Source organism: Leptonotus elevatus, chromosome 8 (assembly GCF_054856555.1).
Source record: "Leptonotus elevatus isolate MCC_2025b chromosome 8, RoL_Lele_1.0, whole genome shotgun sequence".
Classification (NCBI taxonomy): Eukaryota; Metazoa; Chordata; class Actinopteri; order Syngnathiformes; family Syngnathidae; genus Leptonotus; species Leptonotus elevatus.
Window position 1 is genome coordinate 17,911,081 of NC_141246.1, and position 22,030 is coordinate 17,933,110.

Consider the following 22,030-nt stretch of genomic DNA (forward strand, 5'->3'; position numbering starts at 1 on the left):
CTGTAAATGATAGTTACATCATATGTAGGCCTACTTTACTCATGTGACATAAAGACTAAGCACAGATTAGTGGCGTGTACGTACGTGTGTGTGTGTGTGTGTGTGTGGGTTGAGGCGCATGCATGTCATGTGCTTGTAACTGTCATGTGCTGTGTGCGTGTCAGTACAGTATTAGGTCCATGCTGTAACTGTAGACAGATGGGAGAAATGGCTGAGACTAATCTAAATGGGGTAATCCACTTAATGGCTGCAGGTTACCTCACTCATCTTCTGCATGTCGTTTGTCATTTCAGGCTGTGTAGACTTTTGATAATGGAGAGGTGACACATTTTTAGTCATCAGATGTCAGTAAGTAGCTATAACGAGTTATCCTTCCGAAAAAAAAGGAAAAAAACACTTACACTGCAAATTTGAGTCTCAGGAATCAATTCTCAGGGCGCTTTTTGTGCCCAGTGCACATGGGTGGAGTTTTCTATCAGTTTCTAGACTTTCCACAGGTAGGAAGTGTTTGCACCACTGTGGGATGGAATGCAGCCGACTCCCGGCCATTCGAAGCAACTCCCCTTATTCCCATTAACTCTTTGACCGCCAAAAAAACGTTTAATGACAAATGCTAAAATCCCAATGAATGCCGCCAATAACGTCAATTGACGTCAACTACGTTTTGTTTTGTTTTCTCAATGAGCAGTGCAACGTCTTGTGCAGCACTGCCTTGTCATTGGGGTTGTAAAATTCCAAAACAGCCACTAACGATGGCCAGCAGATGGCTGCATTGTATCTCTTTTCAATGGGCTCCAGGTGTATGGAATTACAATGAAGGATGACAAATCTGATGAAATAAAACATTTTCAAGGATGACGTGAATGATCAAAAGCCTTTGTCACATTAAATCTAATTCACAGAGCGTCACTAAACAAAAAAATATTGGTGTCAAAGTCACTGTTGTGCAGAAAATGTATCTTTCCACAAAAAGCTCGGTTTCTCCTTATCTTTTCAATTTTCGCTCAATGTCACTCAAATTATCTATTTTCAAATGATGACTACTAAAGAACGTAAGAAGGTAGAAACATACCTTTTTTTCCAATGGAAGAATGGAACGCGACTTTCCATGCAGTAAATCACACAAACGTGAAACATAACGACATTAGTTAACAATAAACATGACTTTAATACACACCTCGTTCCCTTCTCAACCAGGTGCTAAAATCGTTCACTGAATTAACCGTAAACTTCAGATTTCTGTTCTTCTGCGGTGCACGCGTCCTCCCTGCCTACGAAGATGGCACGACTAATGGCAGTACGTCGGTTAGCTACGTCATGTCCTACCGGTTCATGAGACCCTTTCCTGTATCCTTCAAAATAAAAGTATCGCCCATATTATAATAGCACAACAAAACAAACTAACAAAGCAATTTTGCAATACAAAAAGGTAATAACAAAAATAATAGCAGGGTCATTTACATTGTGCCTTATCCAAAGTTTTTGTCACATGCAACGTGTGTGTTTAGAAATGCTTAATGTCAATTTAGCTACCAGGTGATGTGTTGCGTGCCAAAATGTCGTTATCCACACTTTCCACACTAGTATGAACTCACACAGATGAGCAGGTCACTTCCTGCAGCACAAGGCCACAAGATATGGTAATATGCCCTGGGGGATGGTTTCATATTGCATAACGGTGACGCTGATTCATCCTCTCTCTCTCTCTCTCTCTCTCTCTCTCTCTCTCTCTCTCTCTCTCTCTCTCTCTCTCTCTCTCTCTCTCTCTCTCTCTCTCTCTCTTGCTCATACACACAAGTGGCCTACTTTCTCTTTAAAGGCGCACAACTTCTTTGCGGCCTATTTCTGTCACGCATCGATAGAGGTCAGTGTATGTCAGTGTCTGTCCGTCAATGAGATCACGCATTCTCTAATCATTGTTCTACGCACATCCATAGCGGTGTGCACACACACACACACACACACACACACACTGACACACTGACCTTAATTTTACAGCACAGCCAACCTACCTCACAGAAATGACTTTACAGTCACTTAGATGTTTTGGTCTCACATGTAAAATAAAAATAAAAAATGATGAGAAAAAACACTTTTATTTAACATCTTCAACTCAGTTCTTATTACAGGACTGTTGTTATTCACTCACCGGTCATAACATTGGTGCACCTGCAACACCTCATGTAGTTAAAAAAAACAAAAAACTAAATACTGTAAGAGCCCAGGGTTACCACTTTTCTGACCCGACTATTTGGTCATATAAACACTTATTGGCGTACCTCCTTTGAACATGCTTTATTGGCAAAGTATCTCGGTCTGAACTATTTGGATGCGTGGCGGCCAGCATTTTACGTTACTACTTGCGAAACGAGCCTAACTTGAATATATTGATTTCTCCGTGGCGTTTTTACATTATCTTCTGTCTCTATGGCGACAATGCGTGTACACTAGAGCTGTCAAACGATTACATTTTTAACCAGAATAATCGCATTTTAGAATTTTGATTAATTGTGATTAATCACTTAATTGAAAATGCTTTTTATCAACTTTTTTTTGCCCGCCAAATTTGAAGAGGACCTGTTGTGTTAATTGTTTCTACATTTAATGTTTTGAGGACATCTTCGACATGTTTTGATCCACTACACACTCTCTTCAACCTCTTTTTCTAATCAGTTAATTACTTGACTTGCATAATTTAAAATAAAATAAAAATGACCATGACATGATTAATGCGATCATTTTTTGTGATTAATCAATGAGTTAACACTTTAACTTTGACAGCACTAGTGACACATTCCGTGCATCTGGCACACAACTGGAAATACACAAGCAGAGGTAAACACAATTGCCGAAACATGGCGACACAGAACTCCACTTTAGTAGGAACCTGACTATTTTATTCGTGTGGTGAGTGACATGATGAACGTCTTTTATTAACCACCGAAAAGTTAAAAGCGGAAGTGCTATTTTCGCAATAATGTCCGCGCAATGCAGTTTAAATCGTAATATCTGTCCACTCGAACTATTCACAAACAAACAAAATTGCCTGCGTGTAAACGTACTGTCGGGGAAGCATTTGATTAACAAGGTTTTTAACAATGTAGTTATACAACCTAATCTGCAATAATAAAAATAATAAAAAAAAGTTCCACGTTCATACAAACAGTTGGAGCATTATGTAATTACATAAAAACAAGCATCGACTGTCCCTCTTGACTATTACGTGGGATGTCACTGTTCGTTCCCTACTTGGGAATGAAATGTTCCCTGCAGTGTGATGGCATTGCGAATCTGCTCGACATGAGGACATCCATCTTAAATAACGCTCAAGGACACGCACGCGCGCGCACGCGCGCGCACGCACGCGCCTCGGTTACATCCTTACCCCAACCCTGCCTCTCCTAGTGCTGCTGACCTACATACTGCAACATCCTGGTTACATAACCGGCCTGGGCTGTTGATCACTGCGGGCGATGCAGCGCAAACACGCTCAAGCTACTAATCGACAACACCCCCCCCCCCCCCCACCCCCACCCACGCACACCCACACACACACACACACCACCGCCTCACTTTTCTTTTTAACTGTCCTGGCTGAGTTCATTGCTCAACAACGTGAATGTTAAATTAATGATTAATTATTGTTCAGGACATTGAAGTAGGCTAAATCATGAGTCAAGCGTCAGTTCAAATATTTGTACGGAACATTTAGTCAACGTTCCATTCCCAAAAAGTAAAATCCAGCATGTCCGAGGCTTTGTTTCCGCTAACCTGCTCCCTCAAGCAGCAACAACAGGGCTCACATCTGAATAGTTTGCCCGAATGTACACTGTAGAGGCAAATTATGTAAGCGCCCTCTCTCCCCTCCGTCCTCCCTTATCCCTTCTCGCTGACCTACTTTTACGCTCATGGCCTTTTTTTCCATTTTTTTTTTTTATAACAGCCTGTGCACAATGCACAGCACCACGGTGGGCTGGAAAAAAAGGAGTGAGCAGAGTGCAAACAAGCGCGGAGATGATGTGTGTGAGGTCATCGCTCACTGCTATTTTCTGGAGTCACCTTGTTGTGGAAATTCGTTTTGAATCAAAGTTGAGCTTGTCCTGTTCCTCTGAGACATCCAATACTGTGCATGAAAAAGACAAACAGTTCAGTATGTACTTTATGTAGATATTCTCTTAAAAAATGTCATCCGAGGCGAGAGACGAGGACGTTTGCTCAGGATAGAACACCTCTGCAGTCTTCGCCTGGCATTCCCGCACTGGCTCATCATACGCGACCCGTGTCAGTGACACCTCGGCCATGGCAACAGCTACTGAGCCATCGAAGCCAAGATCTTCACAACACTTGTTGCGTAACTCTGCTGGTTGCTCAGCGACAACAGGCTGTGTGACAATACGTTCATGGTGTTGAGCAATATTGGGCAACTGAAGATTGATCAAAGCTTCAAAACTTCTTGTGTGTGAGTCATGTGTCACTTTTTTTTTCTGGAAGGAAAAGGTTTACAAGTGTGTGAAAAGCCAAACCCTGTCGAGGCAAATATTGACCCACAAAGACACTAAAACATGCTCGTGGCCTGCTGAAATTTGGGATTTGTTCGTCTCTTAACAAATAGCAGGAGTGCAATCAGTTTCATCTTTGCATTACTTTCAGTAACTGTTGACTGGGATGTTGACTTTGTATGTTGGAACCCGTCTAAAATGTGATCAGTCATCTAAAGGGGTATATCCAAAATACATGTTAAATGTCAAATGTTGTAGAAAGTAACGTAGCATACTAAATGTGACGTTGCTAAGTTTTTTTTTTTAAACAATATCCGATGATTATAGCACAAATGCTATACATGCTATCAATGACATTTTTTTTCTTTGCAGAGCAACTTTCAAACTTTGAGAAGCATTTTTTTTTTTTGCAGGCTAATCGCAGGGAACTAAAGTAAGGGTTTTATTAATCAAACAATAAAAATGTGTCAACATAACGAACATTTGGCTATCTTTTTTTCTAGAATCAATATTTTTAAAATAATTTTTAAATTCACATTGTGTAGAGCAGCAAACTATATTTTGGTGTTTAGAGTGAAGCTAAATTATCGGGATTTTTTTTTCTTTCTTTAAAAAAGAAGAAGCTTTACTTACTTTATAAAGTAAAATGTATTGCTTTAATGTAATTTTATGAAATAAAATGTATTAAAAATTATTCATTTATCTATTTGCTATATGTGTAGCCATACAATAATATAAGTACTTAAAGTAGCACTAAGGAACTTTTCAACCTTAATAAAATATTTTCATAACTCTTCTTTTCATAACTAGAATTGTAGCTTTGCCATGGCCTGAGGGGGTCTATATCATTTTTACTGGCACTAACTTTGCATCCAGATGAACTTTTGTATACTTAAAGGGAGATAATCCAAAGGATACTTGACTCATTCAGCCAATTTCAGCAGTAAGAAGTTAATATTTTGTGTTTAAATTTATTTGTGGACATTTTTCAATCAATACCTTTAAAAGCTTTTTTAGCCACTTGTTGACTGAAAATGACATCACGTGGTCAGGGCTAAGGTGATGACCAATCATGGCTCAGTTTGTGAATGTCACATGACCACATCCTGAAAACAGGTGAGCCGTGATTGGTCGTTACCTGAGCTCTGAGCACCTGCGATGTAATACTAATTTTCAATGACAGCAAGTGGCAACATGTGTTTTCAAGGTTTTTCATTTTACATGAAAAATTATGAAGTTGTTAAATTAATTCTAGTCGTAGTAATGTTTTATTGATGAAAATGACTAAATGAGTCAAGTATCCATTTAAGTAGCTCAGCTGGGAGCTGATTCGTTTTTTCTGTTGGAAAATATCTGCCCTGTTTTGGAGAAGATTCTCTCAGGAGGGACTGACATTGCTACAATGCATCCAGCAGCAACAAGCAGCATTACTGGCACTTTCATTGAATGTTTTGCTCGTTTCCCACGTTGTGCTTATTGGCAATAATGTGCGAGCACTTTGAAGTGACGAGAAGGCTCGCGTTCACTTCTGTTTCATTTGTGACCGACAGCTAGACACAACACTACTTTTGTCTTGAGCGCACTTTTGCTAGTAATTGTTTATCAATGAGAAGCAAATAACAAATTTTGATTGTAAACTGCGATCCAAACATGCCAGGTTTTTGTGATGTTAATTCCAAGTCTTGTTTTATATTTCATGTCGTCATGCAGTTTGCCAAGTAGAACAATGCACTGCATTGCATAGATGAGCACATTGGCTTAGTCCTAATATCGTCCCTAGTTGTGTTGATTGAGTGGTCCGAACACTACACTAACAAACGTGTTTCTTGTCTGATCATGTGGAATGTACTATGTGCTCCATATTTTTGTATTGCAATCACAGTCAACTCAGAAAGTTCTTAACATGACAAATGACGTTTCAACAACAGCCTTTTATTCTTCCCCATTTTGAACCTTTACAATCAAAATAAAGCACTTTTTTTTTCTTCCAACCGACTGCGCATGTCCATGTGAAGTATAGCCATACATTTTCACTTATGGACAAGCTTCTCTTTTCGGGGGTCTCATTTCCACAAAAGGTTTAGGCGAACGATACAGGTTATACATTAACACAGAGTACAAATCATTGCATGGGGGTAGCATGAGCAAATACACATCACAAACGAGAAGAGCATCGAGCAAAAATGACACGACAAGAGGACAAGAAAATGACATATAATAGACAAAATATTAACCCAATATAATAGAAAATAACAATATTAATAAAAATAGTGACCGCAGTATACAAGTGATCAAGACAACTTTACATTTATACATAGTGGCCAGAGGCAGGCACCTGGAAGGGAAACTGTTGAAGATTGTACGATTTGGATTTAGTGCGGCTGCTTAAGGTCAGTGCACAAGTGGGCAAGACAAGCCGTCGGCCAATGTGAGGACAAGAAGAGACGGCACAATAAAAGAGGCACCTTATGAGAAAACAGCAGCTTTGCTGGTTTGAGATGGGAGTTTTTTTAAGTTTTTTTTAAGTTTTGTTTTTTTTAGACACCTGCAATGTGAAGGTGTATCTGTATTCTGTCGTGTAGCCAGTAAGGATTGCCTTGTGCTTGTCAGCTTTGTATGACTGCATAGCCTTGACTGATATCATTGGAATCAAGTGTTTGAGTGGTTTTTGGTGTGCAGGGTTTCCCCCAGCGCTTTATAGACCAGGCGGGCAAACGTCCACACCGTCCCCGACCACCAGGCTGAGCAAGTTTTCTGGGGGAAAGTTGATCCATTTGTCTTAAGGTGTGGTCTTTTTTCTTTTTTAATTGCTTTACAGCTTTGAGGCAATTTACTTTGCAAGTTGTTTAAAGTTTTAAGATCGATTTTTTTTCTCCCCACATTTTCTTTTTAAAATGTATACCTCATTTATGCAAATGTAAGTCACAACATTTTACAATCCAAGTGCTTGAAGTGAACAGGACGCGTGGGACTGACTGCTATCCAAAAAGGACCAATATACACAGTTACTGTACCAACAAAAGGTGACATTAAAGAAAAACAAATATTCTTTGGTCAAAGAAATGTTCTTATAATGCCACAATAAATGTGTAAGTATCACAAACTGAAAAAATGTCATTCTGTTCCCTCCCTTGTGTGAATGACGTGTTCTTTAAACTGGAAGGGTATGTTGGAGGTAGGATAAAATAAAGGGAAACTGGTGACAGTGAAAGTGGATAGAAATCACTTCCGAGCCAGGCCTCGTTTTTGCTGACAGGATGAACGAAGCTGTTGATGCTGCAGAGTCCGAAACGAGAGCGCCGCGCGACAGTTCTTCCGTGCGCCTCTAACCACTACCGGGTGCCTTTTGTGAGTCCAATCTCTCATTTGGCCTGAGCCCGAGCTCGTCAGCGTACTCCACCTCATCGTCTGCCTCTCGGCTGATCTGGCAGCTGTTCGAGTTGCTAGGCAGTGCCAGGTAAGGGTGCTGGGGCAGGGTGGGGGACGGGGACATGGAGACCCCCTCCATGTGTGCTTTTATCGCCCCGCTGGACATCGCTCGGTTCTTGAGGCGCAGCTTGTGGGGCAGGGCGGTCGCTTTGACCTCAGCCTGGCGCTCTCTGTGCGGCCCGCCGGTTGCTGACGCTTTCTGGTGGTAGCTGCTGATGTCTGAGGATGACGAGGAGGGGGATTCGTCGTCGGTCGAGGCCTCCTTGTCGGAGCTCCGGGGGTCCCCGTCGCTAGACGATGTATCTTTAGCGGAGGAATTCTCTCGGTAGAAGCCATTGGCTCTCGGGCCTCCCTCATAGGTGAGGACCGGAGGCTCTTCGTCCATCGTGTTGAGGTAGCCATTGTGCTGCGAGAACGCCGACAGGCCCTCCTCGGTGCTGTGGACCAGATTGGGCGCAAAGGGGTTCCGGTGCTCAGCTTCCTCCAGACCTCGGCAGCTGTACGGCCCGCGACGGCTCTCGTGCTGCTGCTGGCTGTTGTACTGCGCCTGCAGCTCCTCGGAGTATTCGTACTGCTCACAGTCCATCGTCTTTGTCCTCTCCAGCTTCTCGGCGACCTCGGCGATGGTCGCCGAACATTCGGAGAACTTTGAGTGCTGGCCATGCGGCTCATCTGGCCTCAGGCTCTCCATGGGGTAGCAGCCGCTGCTGGAGCGGTACAGGATGACACTCCGTTGCGAAGAAGTGGCTTGGGCGACGGAAGACGAGGCCTCCGAGTGCCCCTGCTGCTGGTAGTCGATGGCGGCTTCGGCCAATTGTGTACTCTGCTGGTGAGGAGACATCAAAGCAGGATGGATGCCGTGGTAAGGACGGCTCGGCAATCCGTTGGCCGAGAGCCCGGCGCTTTCCAGTCTTGCCATCTCCATGTTATGAGGCTCCGTCTTGATGTTGTAGCCCATAGGTTCGGGGCTGTCCCTTGAGGAGCCATCAGACAAGTCTGAGACGGATCCCCTGGGAGAATACTTGGGGAGCGCCGAGTGGCGCTCGCCGCGGCTGGGCTGTTCGGCTTCCGACGAGTCCGAGTTGAGCATCACCTGGGACGCGCTTGAGTAGCCGCTACTTGAGAGGTAGGCGTTGTTGGGGGTGCCGCTGCTGCTGCTCCCGCTGCTACTTGTGTTAACGGCAGCCGCGCTGCTAGCGATCTGCTGGCTTTTCTCAATGTAGGACGCCGTGCTGATGAGTCCAAAGCGCAACTTGAGCTGAAGTAGTTCTGTTTTTAGACGAACATTCTCCTCATTCAGGGCCATGACCCGGTTCTCCAGAACCATGTCATTCAGACGACGTTTTTCCCGTGAGCGCTTTGCTGCTTCGTTGTTCTTCCTCCGTTTTTCCCAATATGAATCGTCTTTTTTCTCATCGGAGATGAACTCCCGCTTGCGGCGGGATGACACAGAAGGCTTGGAACCTTTGCCCTGGCGGCTGGACCGTGGCCCGTCCTCAGGAAGAGGGGACGGGAGATCGCTATAGGTAGTAAAACTGTCCACCTCCATTGCATTTTTGGTGCTGGTGGACGAGATATGGAGATTCAGGTTTTCCATTTTTCCAAGGGGGGCCAGAGTGGAACTCTAGCAAGTGTGTAGGGAAAGGTGCGCAGATATGACACAAGACTTTGTTTATGTAACTATTTCCACTATGTTGCGGGATCAGCAAAGACTTCTGAATGAGGTATTTGAGCACATCTGAGAGAGAGCCTCATTGATTTCTCTTGCCAGCAGTTTCCTCGATCAGAACGTTCAAGTGTCCAAATTAGCCAAGAAGATTAAAAAGAGGTGGAACTCCATGAAAAGCTCAGACATTGAACTTATTTTCCAAACAAAAAGCCTTCCAAAAAAAGAATTGAGCTTGGATTTCGAGTTGTTTGGTTTCCTTGGCTCACTGCAAGTCTCTGGAGTCTCTCAGCAAGTCAACGGGAGTTTACTGATGTCTTCCCAAATGTTCTGCACAGCTGCGGAGCCCGTCAGGCCACGGCACTTCTCATCAGTGTCGTACAGAAGATGTAGGTCAGGCTGTCTACTTCGGGCCTCCCTGAGGATCCAGCTTAAATGCCGCTGCTATGTAGTGAAAGAGAGAGAGAGAGGGAAGGGGGGGCAGATCAATTGTTAGATTGGCGGTAATAGTCTCTGCAGTCAGCACATAATCACAATTTCAGTCCAAGCTACACCCTTCCAAGAACACTCGGTATTTCTATCGAAGCTAATTTTAAAGTCGTTTTGTTGAATGGTGTTTACAAGAAAACTGGCAGCACAGAAAGGAAGAGCATACTTCCCAAAAACTTTATGCAACGCTTGTTTTTCTGGTTTAGTACTGCCTGTAAAGTAATTAACTATGTATAATTTCACACCGCAATCAGAGTGACAATTATTTTTTATTTCCCGACTAACATGAGACGATAAGCTCAACAAGAATAGCCAGTATTTGTTGTTTTTTAATTTAATTTAATAATTTTTTTATATTCTTATTTTGCTTTGTTACTAATTTATTTTATGGTTGTTCTTTTGACATATATTTAAAATTGAGCTTTGAAGAATTCAAAGATTTTTTAAATATATGATAAGATTGTGGTATGATATCATTTTGATATGAATGTTATGGCACGAAATAAGACACCCGAGGACCCGGGTTAGCCCAGAAAGTCCCAAGACTTGTGAAAATAAAAATAGAAGACCAAAATAAGATAAAATACATAATCAAAGTGTTCAACATGCAGGGATGAATGGGCATGAAGCTATGATGGTAGTATTGAGCAGTTGAGATTTTAAAACGATATGTTTTTAAATGGATGAATAACTTTTTATTAATTGTGATTTCAATCGATCAAAATAATTGTGAATATTTTTCCATAATTTCTCATCCCTATAATGATTTCCAAACAGTCAAGTTTAATAATAAATTACAACACCCATGTCTAAATTTAAACTATTGCGTTTAGTACCTTCATAACTGTACACTTAGTCCAAACACATGTAGTCAGTTACTTAATACAGAATTATATTTTACATTTGTGCTCAACATCTGTGCCTCATTCCTATTAAATGTGAGCATCTGGTTATTGCATTACTTAAGCCGGAACACAATGAACTTGTTACATCATCTATCGGTGAGCAGAGAAAAAAACAAAGTAACCTTGAGCCGGCTTGTGCAATGACGGTAATTCCAGAGCACTTGTTTACTCGCACCGGTTTTCTTTGTAAGTGGGAGCGAAAGACAATGCTTGCTCCCGACCCAGTATGACTGCCTTTTATTTTTCCCTTATATGATCTTGAGTATTGCAACACAGGAGAGAGAGATTTGGTCACAACAGATGTGGAAAAATTTAGGGGTCAACCCCTCCTCCCCACTACGAATTATTTTCATAAAGACCGCAGTGGGAGGGAAGGGAACAAAGGCGGGTGGGAAGGAAGCTTGCGTACGTCTGTGCTGTCCCACTGACCTAGAAACAACGCTAAGCAGTAAACACTCCTCCCGTCTTTGACAGTACGCCATAAAATAAGTCAGTAGGAGAAGGAAGGAGTATTAGAGTGCACTCTATAAATAGTCGCAAAAAAGGGGGGGGGGTGACTGACAGGAGGAATTCACGAGGCTCATCAGGACGATATAAAGGGACAAACTTGATACGCCCATCGCATAAAACCCCGATTATGAAACAATTTGAATGCTACTTGAATATCTATGTGCTAGAAAGAGCCAGCAAAGCAGCACAGAACAATGAGCATCAGAGGCAGATGAAAAATTATAGCTGGAGATGGCATTGACGTCACAGCACACACCCATCTCCGCAGCCAAACTCATACATAACAGCCTCGCTCTGGACTGCATGGGGAGGGGCTGTTCAGCTTTTCCCCCTTTCTTGGGTACGTGCTCTGAATCGGTCTTGTGTAATGTGCACATCACGGCGGTTACACTTTACCGACTAAAGAGAACAAATGGGGGGTAAATTTAACTGCTTTGCTGTCTTTGTTACTGTAATGTCATCCCTAGTACAGACAAGACATATTCTGTCTTTTCTGTTCCGGATTCAGAATACTTTGAAGCTGTTTCCAGGAACTTTCTACTTGGAGAGGAATGCTTCACCTCTGACCCCTACTGGGGCAAGTGTGAGTCAACAGCGAGGCAATCCCTGCACCCCTCCTCCAACTTTTTAAGAGATCCAACCACACACGTGGAGCGTCCATTTTGCCCCGCTGCTTTGTCTCTATAATTTCAAAAGAAGATGGGAACGAGAGCCTATGCCACTAACTAAATCGCTCCTGCCTGTATCAATTTTTGGCAAGTGTTAATATGAAACTTGGATGGGCAAGTTAAAAAAATAAAATAAAATAAATTGTGTCCTCTTCACAGGCGGGCATTAGATCAGATTCAATGCATCCTCAGAGAAACTGTTGTAAACCCAGAAATGCTTCAACAATCTTAAAAAGCATTTTTTAGCATTGTATATTATTTTTTCAGACATTTAGTATGGGTGCAGGGGGACTTTATAAAAACGGAATTGGCCATCTTTTAAAAGGCCCACAGCAAAGTTGTTAAAAGTTACTTACAGTTGTGCTCATCATCACTCATCATATAGGACAAATGAGCGAGCCCTGCAGAAATGTGCCCTTAGTCCCGACTGAAAGGTCAAAGTCAAAGTCTGAATAGACTTGTATGCCGTGCGTACCGTCACCCAAATACTGGTCTGACCTAAATTCAAAAGCAGACTGGGAAAGAGCAACGCAGACGCTCTGAAAACAGACCAGCTGGCAGCAGGCGGGCTGAAAGGGCTCACCAGAACCCTGCCTGCCAGACAAGCCTTTTTTCCATGCATTGCATCACATCCTGAATGTTCACTTGTTTCGTTGTCATTACGCTCAAGTCACGACTATGCCATGTTGGGCATCTTTCGGGGTCAGAGTACTGTTTCAATTCACATGTCCATGCCTGAAACGTGTATTATATATTAAGGCATTCGTGTTGAATTGTTTTATATGTCTGCTCTCACTATTATATCACGAATAATAGGCAGGGTGTAAACGGGAATCAATTACAGGACCTTTTGTCCCAGGAGAGAAATTTGCAGCTCCCTGCTGCGTGCTGGTTATGTCATCGCTTCCGACTCCCCCAAGCAGCACTTTGTGCTTTACTTAGCGGGCATTTAGAATCAAAATAAGTCATTTTGAAACATCCATCCATGCATTTTCCGAACCGCTTATCATGTAGGAAATTAATCGATTTGTGCTTTACAACCCACACACGTCTCTCGCTTCGCTAAATATTCTCATTTAAATTTATGACCAAAGCTATGACAAAGTGGTAGTATTGAAATTGTCTCCATTATGCTAGCTAAGCGCCATGTGCGGGAATCAAGTGTGTGTGATGTGTACGTGTGTATTATTAGCATTATTAGCCCAAGCAAGCAGCTGCCTCGGTCGGCTCGCTGGAAAACACCACCGGGAGGAAATTACCTCAACTTGACATTGAACACACGACATGCGTTTGCTTTGCAGGCTATTTTTGGTCCAGGTATCAACGCAGGAGAGGGTACACGCAGACATAAAGTAACAAAAGAATCCAACGTGTTGTTTGTCCAACGGAACGTCTCGAAGTGACGGGCGGGTTGCCGGGCTCAGTCGCCATGTGAACAATAACCGGCCATAACCGGCGTGTCCTCTTCTCTAAAAATACTCCGTACATTTCCCGCATAATTTGTAATTATTGGACGCATCGTTATTCATAGAAAACGAGAATACTATTCTAGGAATAGAAAGGGGGGGGGGGGGAAACAAGAGAGAGGGTTGCGCCGTCAAAACATACCTTTGAATGGTGGAGGAGGGGAACACAACCTTCAGGCTTCCCCGACACAAAAGCTGTCTCGCTCCCGTTTCCTCCTTTTCTTTATCTTTAGACAAAACCGATCCAGAAAAAAAGTTGTTCCCTCTTTCGTGTCTCTGCGCGTTCGGATCCACGGTATCTGTCTCCTTGCTCGAGCCGCTCCGCGTTGTGAGCTGCCGGACACTTTGCTCCACTTTGTTGCAGCAGCCTTTCTTGAAATATGTGTTAGTAGGTCAGTGGTTGCGTAACAGCGCTTCGGCTGCCTCGTCACGTTTGTGTCCTCTGTGTTTCCACGCGAGAGTATGCGTGTTACATACACGGCACCCGCCACCACCCACCGCGTGTTTCTGTCTCTCCTTCAGCAATTGAACACATCCATCTTCCAGCGTGGATTTTCTTTGCAACGCGGGCAGGAACGCGAACACACGCGCCATGTGAGCCACGAAGTGTGGCCTGGGAGGGGGACGCCATTAGCAGTGCACTAACTGTTTTGTACACTCCAAATGTAGGTAAACTACTGTATTCGACATTAAATAGCAGTCACGGACTCACTACATGATCAGGATCACCAACTTTTTTTTAGGCTGAGAGCTTCTTCTTGGTTGCTGATTAGGACGAATTATGTTTGTTCCCTCATTTTTCGCTGGTGATACGTTCCAAGACGGCCTCCTCAATAGGAAGTGCTTTATGGCGTGTAGTGTTTATTATTATTATATTCAGGCTTGGGGAGTAAATACATGTATAGCCGTTACCTAATCAGATTACAATATATATATATTTTTTTACTGTATTCCGTTACAGTTACAGGAAAAAACATGTCATCAGATTACAGGTACATTTATTAAAAATGGGGATTACTTCGAGGGATTACAATTTCTACAATGCGAGAGAGAGCATGCGCCCACGAACGAACTGACTAGTCGTGTCCTCCACATGCGGGCAGTTTGAAAAAGCTTCACGGACGGGAGGAAGAAATGGCGACCGGTATTCACTGGAACTTACTCGGAGCGAAAGTTTGAGCTGAGAGTCCAGCGGGATGCTACGCGCTGTAGCTTCTTGCTAGCTAGCCCGCTAGCCTACAACCATAATGTGAGTTACACCACCCAAACAAATCTTCCTCCCACCAATTCACGATTTAAACATCATACACAACATATACACGGCTAAACTCGTGACTGGGATAAAAGTACATTTTGCAGTTGATGTCACACATCGTCATCCTCATTGGATGACTTATCCATCCATCCATCCATCCATCCATCCATCCATCCATCCATCCATCCATCCATCCATCCATCAAACCATTCATCAATTCATCAATTAATTAATTATCCGGGAGGGACTCGGAGTAGAGCTGCTGCTCCTCCGCATTGAGAGGAGCCAGTTGAAGTGGCTCGGGCATCTGGTTCGGATGCCTCCTGGATGCCTCCCCGGAAAGGTGTTCCAGGCATGTCCCACCGGCGGGAGGCTGGAGAGATGTCTCTCGGCTGGCCTGGGAACGCCTTGGGATCCCGCTTGAGGAGCTGGTTGAAGTGGCCACAAAAATGGCTGGACACAAAAGTTTCTGCCTCAAAACTGGGCATGCGGCGATTTCCAGAATAATGTATTGAATAAACAATTCTAAAAAAATTTGAGTGACAGCCCTAGTTGTGTATAATTAATGAGATGTATTTAGTTGAAAAAGGGATTGATCATGCTAATGATGTCTCACAATTCTGTAATTAGTAAACCGATTAATGTACTTTTCTATCAAGTGCTTCCATTGTTTACATTTTAAATGATCACATATGCAACATTCCTAGAAAATCACAATGATTCACCACTGATGAGCTATTTTTGGAACAGCTACTCATGTGGCCCTTGAGGGCTTCTTGATGCCTGCGGTCACTACGTTGGTCACACCTGTTGTTCGCTGTCATTGTGTGTAAAGTTACAGACATAGACAAAAATATATTCATCTATCTTTATATATTACATCAATTTGGCCATTCGACATATTTTCGCATAACACGGTGTGATTTGTGCTTTCTGTGTGAAGATATGCGCGGCTTTCTCCCTGCATGAAGTTATTTGCTGAAATGTATGAAATTCTTAGATAAATTATTTCTTTATTTTTTTTTTAATGAAAACGGGTTTTACTGGAGGTCAAAATGTGTTTTGAGGAACAAAACAAACAAACAAAAAACGATTAATTGCAATCAGCCATCTTTGCAAGTGGCACACAACCTGAGTGGGATGAATCCAGCTTCCCACTTTTTTGCCTGAAAGCCCGGGGCCGCGAACTCGGCGGCCCGGGCTTTCTTTTGAAAGCTCCAAGGGGTGAGGTTTTACTAATACACTGTACACTTGTGCCAGCGCAAGCTAGCTCTGCGTTGGGTCAGAACGTTTTGATGCATGCTTTGATATTGGCAAGTTATTATTTTGCGTTGATGGGAACATTGCCCTGCTATTGCCTGGCAACCAGTTCAGGGTGTACCCTGCCGCTTGCCCAAAGACAGCTAGGATAGGCTGCAGCACGCCTGCGTGACCCTTGTGAGGATAGCGATGGTGGATGGAAGCAGGAACAAACTGAAGTAAATAGAAAATTAGTTGGTTTTTTTATCTCATAATCTTTTTCATGCATTTATTTTCTAGCTAGCATTGTTTTGAACCTCATACCATACATCTTGTCATTCAACACAAGCTGTGTGATGAGATTATGGTGAGTGTAAGAATATCCTGAAATGTATTGATTATGGTCTCCAATGTGATCTTCCTGCAAAACGCCTTGTAGGGTTTTTTTTCTTTTATGTTACCTAACACTACTTTATGTCCTCACCACTCCCACCATTTTTTTTTTCAAGAAGTTACATCAGCGCTGCTTAACCTCACATTCTCGTTTACAACCCTTCCCCGCTCTTTCACACACACATGCGTGCACACACACCACATGAGATCATGGTTACGAGCAGAGGCCTTGAATTTGTCTCACTCCTCCCCCCGCCACCAGTAGAATGTTGTTAAAACCACCAACCCCACGAGACATTCCCTTGGTGAATCTGAATTCTTATTTCCTAACAATAAATGGCAAGATTTAGATCGAAAAAAAATCGACCCCAACCACTGATTGATTAGCTGAGATGTTTCTCAAGGCCACAGCTTGTTGTCTCTCTGATATCAGATTTGTACGCTCTCAAGTTGTTAATATATTCTGAACCTTCATCCTTCCCTCGCACATTGGCCAATCAGTATCCACTGAAGTAGTTTCGAAGTTAAAAATAGCTTTTCTGTGTCTGATGTGATGGATGACTCATGCAGCGTCTTGCACCTCGCCACGCGACTATGCACCATCGCTCACGTCTGCTTCAATTTCAGGAGCAAGGTTACTTGAAAACAATTTATTGTACCGTGTGGCATTAAAAGTTGAGCGTTTCCACTGACAGATCAGCTGAAAAATTAAGATATGCTAGATAATATATTGTACTCACTCACACCCAGCCTCTGATGTTTAACATAATGAGGCCTTATAAAGTTATCCTTCTTAGTTACATTTTCCAACTGTCCATCCATTCCACAGCGAGTACCAAGACATGGCCCTTGAATCTCGGAACTATTTACCTCATGCACCTACTACTGTAGATGAAGTGAACATTTAAAAAAATAAGTAATTGACCAGCTTTGTTAGAAATGCTTAATTCATGTGCAGTTAACACACATTTAAGAGGAAGAAGCAATTCATGAACAACTGCCTGTTTGTGTTGAATTCAGTGCCTGTGTCCAAATTCACAAGACTGGGTCCTGGGAAGGTCGAATTTGTCGGCTGCATGACGTCACTCCCGGCGCGACTCGACAGCACGCACGGACTTATGACTGATTTACACACGAATGGATTGTCGGTCAATGTGCTACGACAAGCAGTATTGACAATCCATTCATATATAAGTCCGTGCGTGCTGTCGAGTCGCGTCGGGAGTGACGTCATTAATTTATATGAACGAGTCACTGCGTTGGATAAAAAATGACTTGTGAACACATTTTCTTTTGGTCCACATGTTTACATATCTTTGTTTCATGAAACATGAGAAGTTGAAGTGACTAAGTCACAGATGTGTTAGCATTATTGTTGGAATCTGTTTTATGACTCTTGTTTACAACACACTTATTTGGTCAGATTTTTTTAAGTTGTCTTATTGCTTAAGTTAAAATACATCAATTAAGTAAACAAGCTTAAATGAAGTACCGGTAGATAAACTGTCTTTCAAATTAATGGTTCCTTTTCCTTTATTTTAGCCTAACCTATATAGCAAAACATTTATGCATAATAAATGTGATAATTGTTGTAATACAGACCAATTTATTGCTTGTGTCTTTTATAAAATACAGTGCCCTCCAAAAGTATTGAACAGCAAGGTCAATTCTGTGTTTTTGTTGTATATACAGTTCTGAAGACATCGACTTCACCATACTGTTGCATTCTTCATTTGAAATATGTTTCCAGGTCTTTACTGCCGCCTCTTTCAGTTATTTGTTTCTGGAGCTTTTTTCCTTCAGTCTCCTAAAATGCATGCTCTATTGGGTTGAGTTTTGTAGACTGCAGAATTCATTCCAGAAGCAGGAGGAAATTGTGTGTTTTAAATCATTAGCAGATCCTTTCTTTCTCAATATGTTTGTCTTATCCATTGTTTTGGTAGAGGTTAATCATAGGCTTAAGGTGGAAAGGAATAGACCTTGGTGTTCCATTATTTTTGGAGCGGACTGTATATGGAAAGAGGACCTTGAAAACATAACCACATATTAAATCACAATCACAATATTGAGGGGAAAAATACAATTGGATTATCATTCAAATAAATCAAGCAGCTGCTGAGCGAAAATCTGCTTGAGTTGAGAGAGGCCGCTGATCTGAGACCCGAAACTGATGTTCTCAACTGGATCCCTTGAAAAGGGATTATCATACTCCTCACTGGACCACACCAGCTGACCTTCATCAGGACCGCAACAGGCTGCATGCGGATGGCTCGTCTTGGAAATGTTTGTCTCGACTGTAGCTACAAGCTGGCCAGCGGATATATGGTCTGATAGGGGGGGACGTTTCCCCGCCAGTGGGACCTTTGAAGCGGAGTGTGGACACTCCAACTTCTTCAGATGGCAACGGAGGGCCTGTCTTCTCACTTAAGTACATCTGTTCACATGGTAGCTGTTACTAACGGATTCTTGAAGTTGTACATTCTCTTTGTGGTTGAGGGCAACACTGAGACCCGGGAGGCCTCGAGTCAAATGGCCTGCCATGGGACCTGTCGCCAGTCGTGCAGCCTGCAGTGTGTCTTGGCATGCTCAGACACTCCCACCACGTCCAAATGAATGAATCAAGACTGCAGGCTGTGAGGGTGAGGCGTGTAGCAGTAGCACCATCTAGCGGCAAAAACAAAAACTGCGTTGAGAGATAAATGTTTTTTAAATTTATTTGTTTGTGGGTTTTTTTTTTACTGTGGGCTTGTAAAGACCTTTGAGACTAGTGACTTACACATGCAAGTCCATATTTGAGACACTTGTGATTAAATGTAAATTGACTAAACTTAGCCCATATAGCACTTTCTACAGGGCAACACAAGTTAACCTGACTTGGAAAAAGTTATGAATAAAATTAATGCTTGTAATGAGAAGTAACAAAGTACAAATTCATGGATCTATTCTTCAAATGAGTACTTATATTTTGATGACTTTTTATTTTTACTCCTGACGTGACAACAGATACTTTCGAGTATACTCCTTCCTTTGTGAAAAGGCTCAGGCTGTTTGTCGAACAAGAATGGAGGTTTTTCAGTCTGTGCTTGCATGTGTGTGTGTGTGTGGGGGGGGGGGGGGGGGGGGGGGGGTTGTGCGCGCGCGACCCGAGATGAACTTTCAGCACTATGCTGTCCTCACATGCTCTCGTTCTCTTTCACTCTGTTTGTGTATGTTACATAACAAATATCAGTTCAGGGCATTAATTGGCTTTCATCTCCAGTCCACTGCATCCTTCAGTGGGGCTTACTTCATATATATTTTTTGCATTACATAACATGTGGCAGGGATTGGCTGGGGACATTGTGACTATTGTGAAGTATTTTGGTCCATGGAGATGGTGTTTATAACAGTCCAATGGGTTCATTCATTCAACAGTCCATTCATCACGTGACTAATATTGTGCTGTGTGCTAGTTATTATTTTAGTAAAAAATCCAAGTTAGCTAATGATAACAAATGAAAGACATACATACATACATACATAAGCCCCCCCCCCCCCCCACCTCCAGATTCCACAAATATTTTTTTAACGCCAGAAGCTTTTCTTTTTATTATTATTATTTCTCTCAAATACGGTCATGGATGGGGAATATCCTGCTTCTCCCAGTCTTCATTACCGGTTCCTGGTTCATGTCCCACCATGTCCCTACTGTCCCCGTTTATTTCCCCACCTTCTACGTCCCCCAAGATGTCACTCAATCGTTAACCAAGATCTCAAATGATTTTACCTCTCACTATTTTTCTTAAAGAGGTTAGCTGATGGCCAGTAATAAAACCTCCACGCGCACACACGCATGCTGTCTACTGGACCTCTTTGTCTCTTGGCCAGCTATCAACCATTCATCTTTTCATGCCATGACAATAACATGATTGCCTGGTAAAATAGCCTTAACAAATGCACTGTATTTGACCATATTGTTGTGTACATGTAGTATCAAATGCACTACTGCAGCAACTGTCAAAGTGTCACACATACGAGTACCACAGGCACGTGGCCTCCTAATCATTGAATTAAATACAAATAAAATTGACAACGTTTAAAACATGAAATACATTTCAACAGAATTCAAATAGAAAATAATAATTGTGCATTACATTGTTTTACTTTTCAGGTATGGTACATTTTTTAAGTACAGTTCAGTTGTAGGATATTAACTTATTGTTGTAGTAGTATAGAGCTGCACTGCATCCTAATAAAACAAATTGAGTTTTTTTGTTTTTGTTTTTTCATATTTTGCCCCTCTTAAAATATTAAGCTTTCAAAACATCTTATTTGGTTTAGTTGTTCGTGTATATCATTTATTTTTCAATTGTAATTTTAATTTATATATATATATATATATATATATATATATATATATATAACTGTATAACTGTTAATGATTATACATGGCCATAATGATATATTTTCAATTATTTTATGTAATTATTTATATTAGCATATAATGGATTGAGCACAGTACTTTTATTACTTTAACCATTATTTTTGCTTTTATTCGCTTTGTAAGCCATAAAGGATCATGCAAATATGAAAAAAAATTTATTTGTTGCAATGTGCTACTATAAAATAAATTTGCAATGAATGATAATAGTAATGTTAAAAGAATACACAATTAAAAAAAAATCGAAATGCAAAATTTTGGCTGCAGATATTTTTTCAATTGAATTTTATTGTATCTCCTTAGACTATGGGTGTATCAAATGCTATGGCCAACTGGTGTATGTCTGCCTAATGGTACAAATTGTTTTAATATGATGCGGTGCTGATGGAAGCAGCACATCAAAACATACGCAAAAGCACAACCAGCGAATGCATATTTAAAAATAAAATAAAATAAATAAAGACGTTTTTCAGTTAAAAAAAGAAAGAAAGAAAATAAATATAGTAAGAAAGAAAAGAGAGCACAAAAAAACTGTCTTTCATTCAGCACACCCAGACGTTCCGTTCAGTTTGGAACATGGAGCCTCTGCTCTCAGTCGTTCGTCTGTTTAAAGGCAAACAGGCATGCACTTAAACAGCCAATATTGTTCGACTATACCACTACTACATTTTTAACTGTTAGCTAATATGACTAATTTTACCATAGTACCATTAGTTATCACCTAACTAAAATGATGGGTCAAAATACCTGTCAGAAAAACTAATGCCTTCCTATGGGTTTTGTAAAATCTGAAAAATAACTCCAAGCGTCTAAAAGCAGCAGCTTTGACATCAAGTCTTTGTTAAAACAAGCAATAAAAAAACAGTTAGCAAAACTAGCTAAGTACATTGGCACAGTGGCAGTGCCCTGAACAGTAGACTATATTCCACTCCAGCAGCTTTTGTCTCTTTAATCATCAACCTATTCGAGATATCTGGCCAACATTCTCATTACTTGGAATCGTGTAACAGCACTAATATTATCCACGCATGAAGACTGACTTACTGTAAGGCAGACAAAACTTAATATGTGGCACTTTGACACATCTTTTC

The 22,030-nt window shown here is 41.8% G+C and overlaps 1 protein-coding gene across 1 annotated transcript; it reads right to left on the bottom strand.

Moving 5' to 3' along the window:
* Positions 1 to 6,410: 6,410 nt before the first annotated feature.
* Positions 6,411 to 14,085, bottom strand: nfil3-5 (nuclear factor, interleukin 3 regulated, member 5). Its single transcript, XM_086082650.1, has 2 exons — positions 13,775 to 14,085; positions 6,411 to 10,038 (listed from the first exon to the last, which is right to left on the bottom strand). Exon 2 carries the CDS (start codon positions 9,523 to 9,525, stop codon positions 7,825 to 7,827), a length of 1,701 nt encoding a protein of 566 aa, XP_085938776.1. The 5' UTR covers positions 9,526 to 10,038; positions 13,775 to 14,085; the 3' UTR covers positions 6,411 to 7,824.
* Positions 14,086 to 22,030: the final 7,945 nt, after the last annotated feature.

Coding starts and splice junctions, on each gene's coding strand:
- nfil3-5 (XM_086082650.1), bottom strand. CDS start 9,525: ATGGAAAACCTGAATCTCCATATCTCGTCCACCAGCACCAAAAATGCA.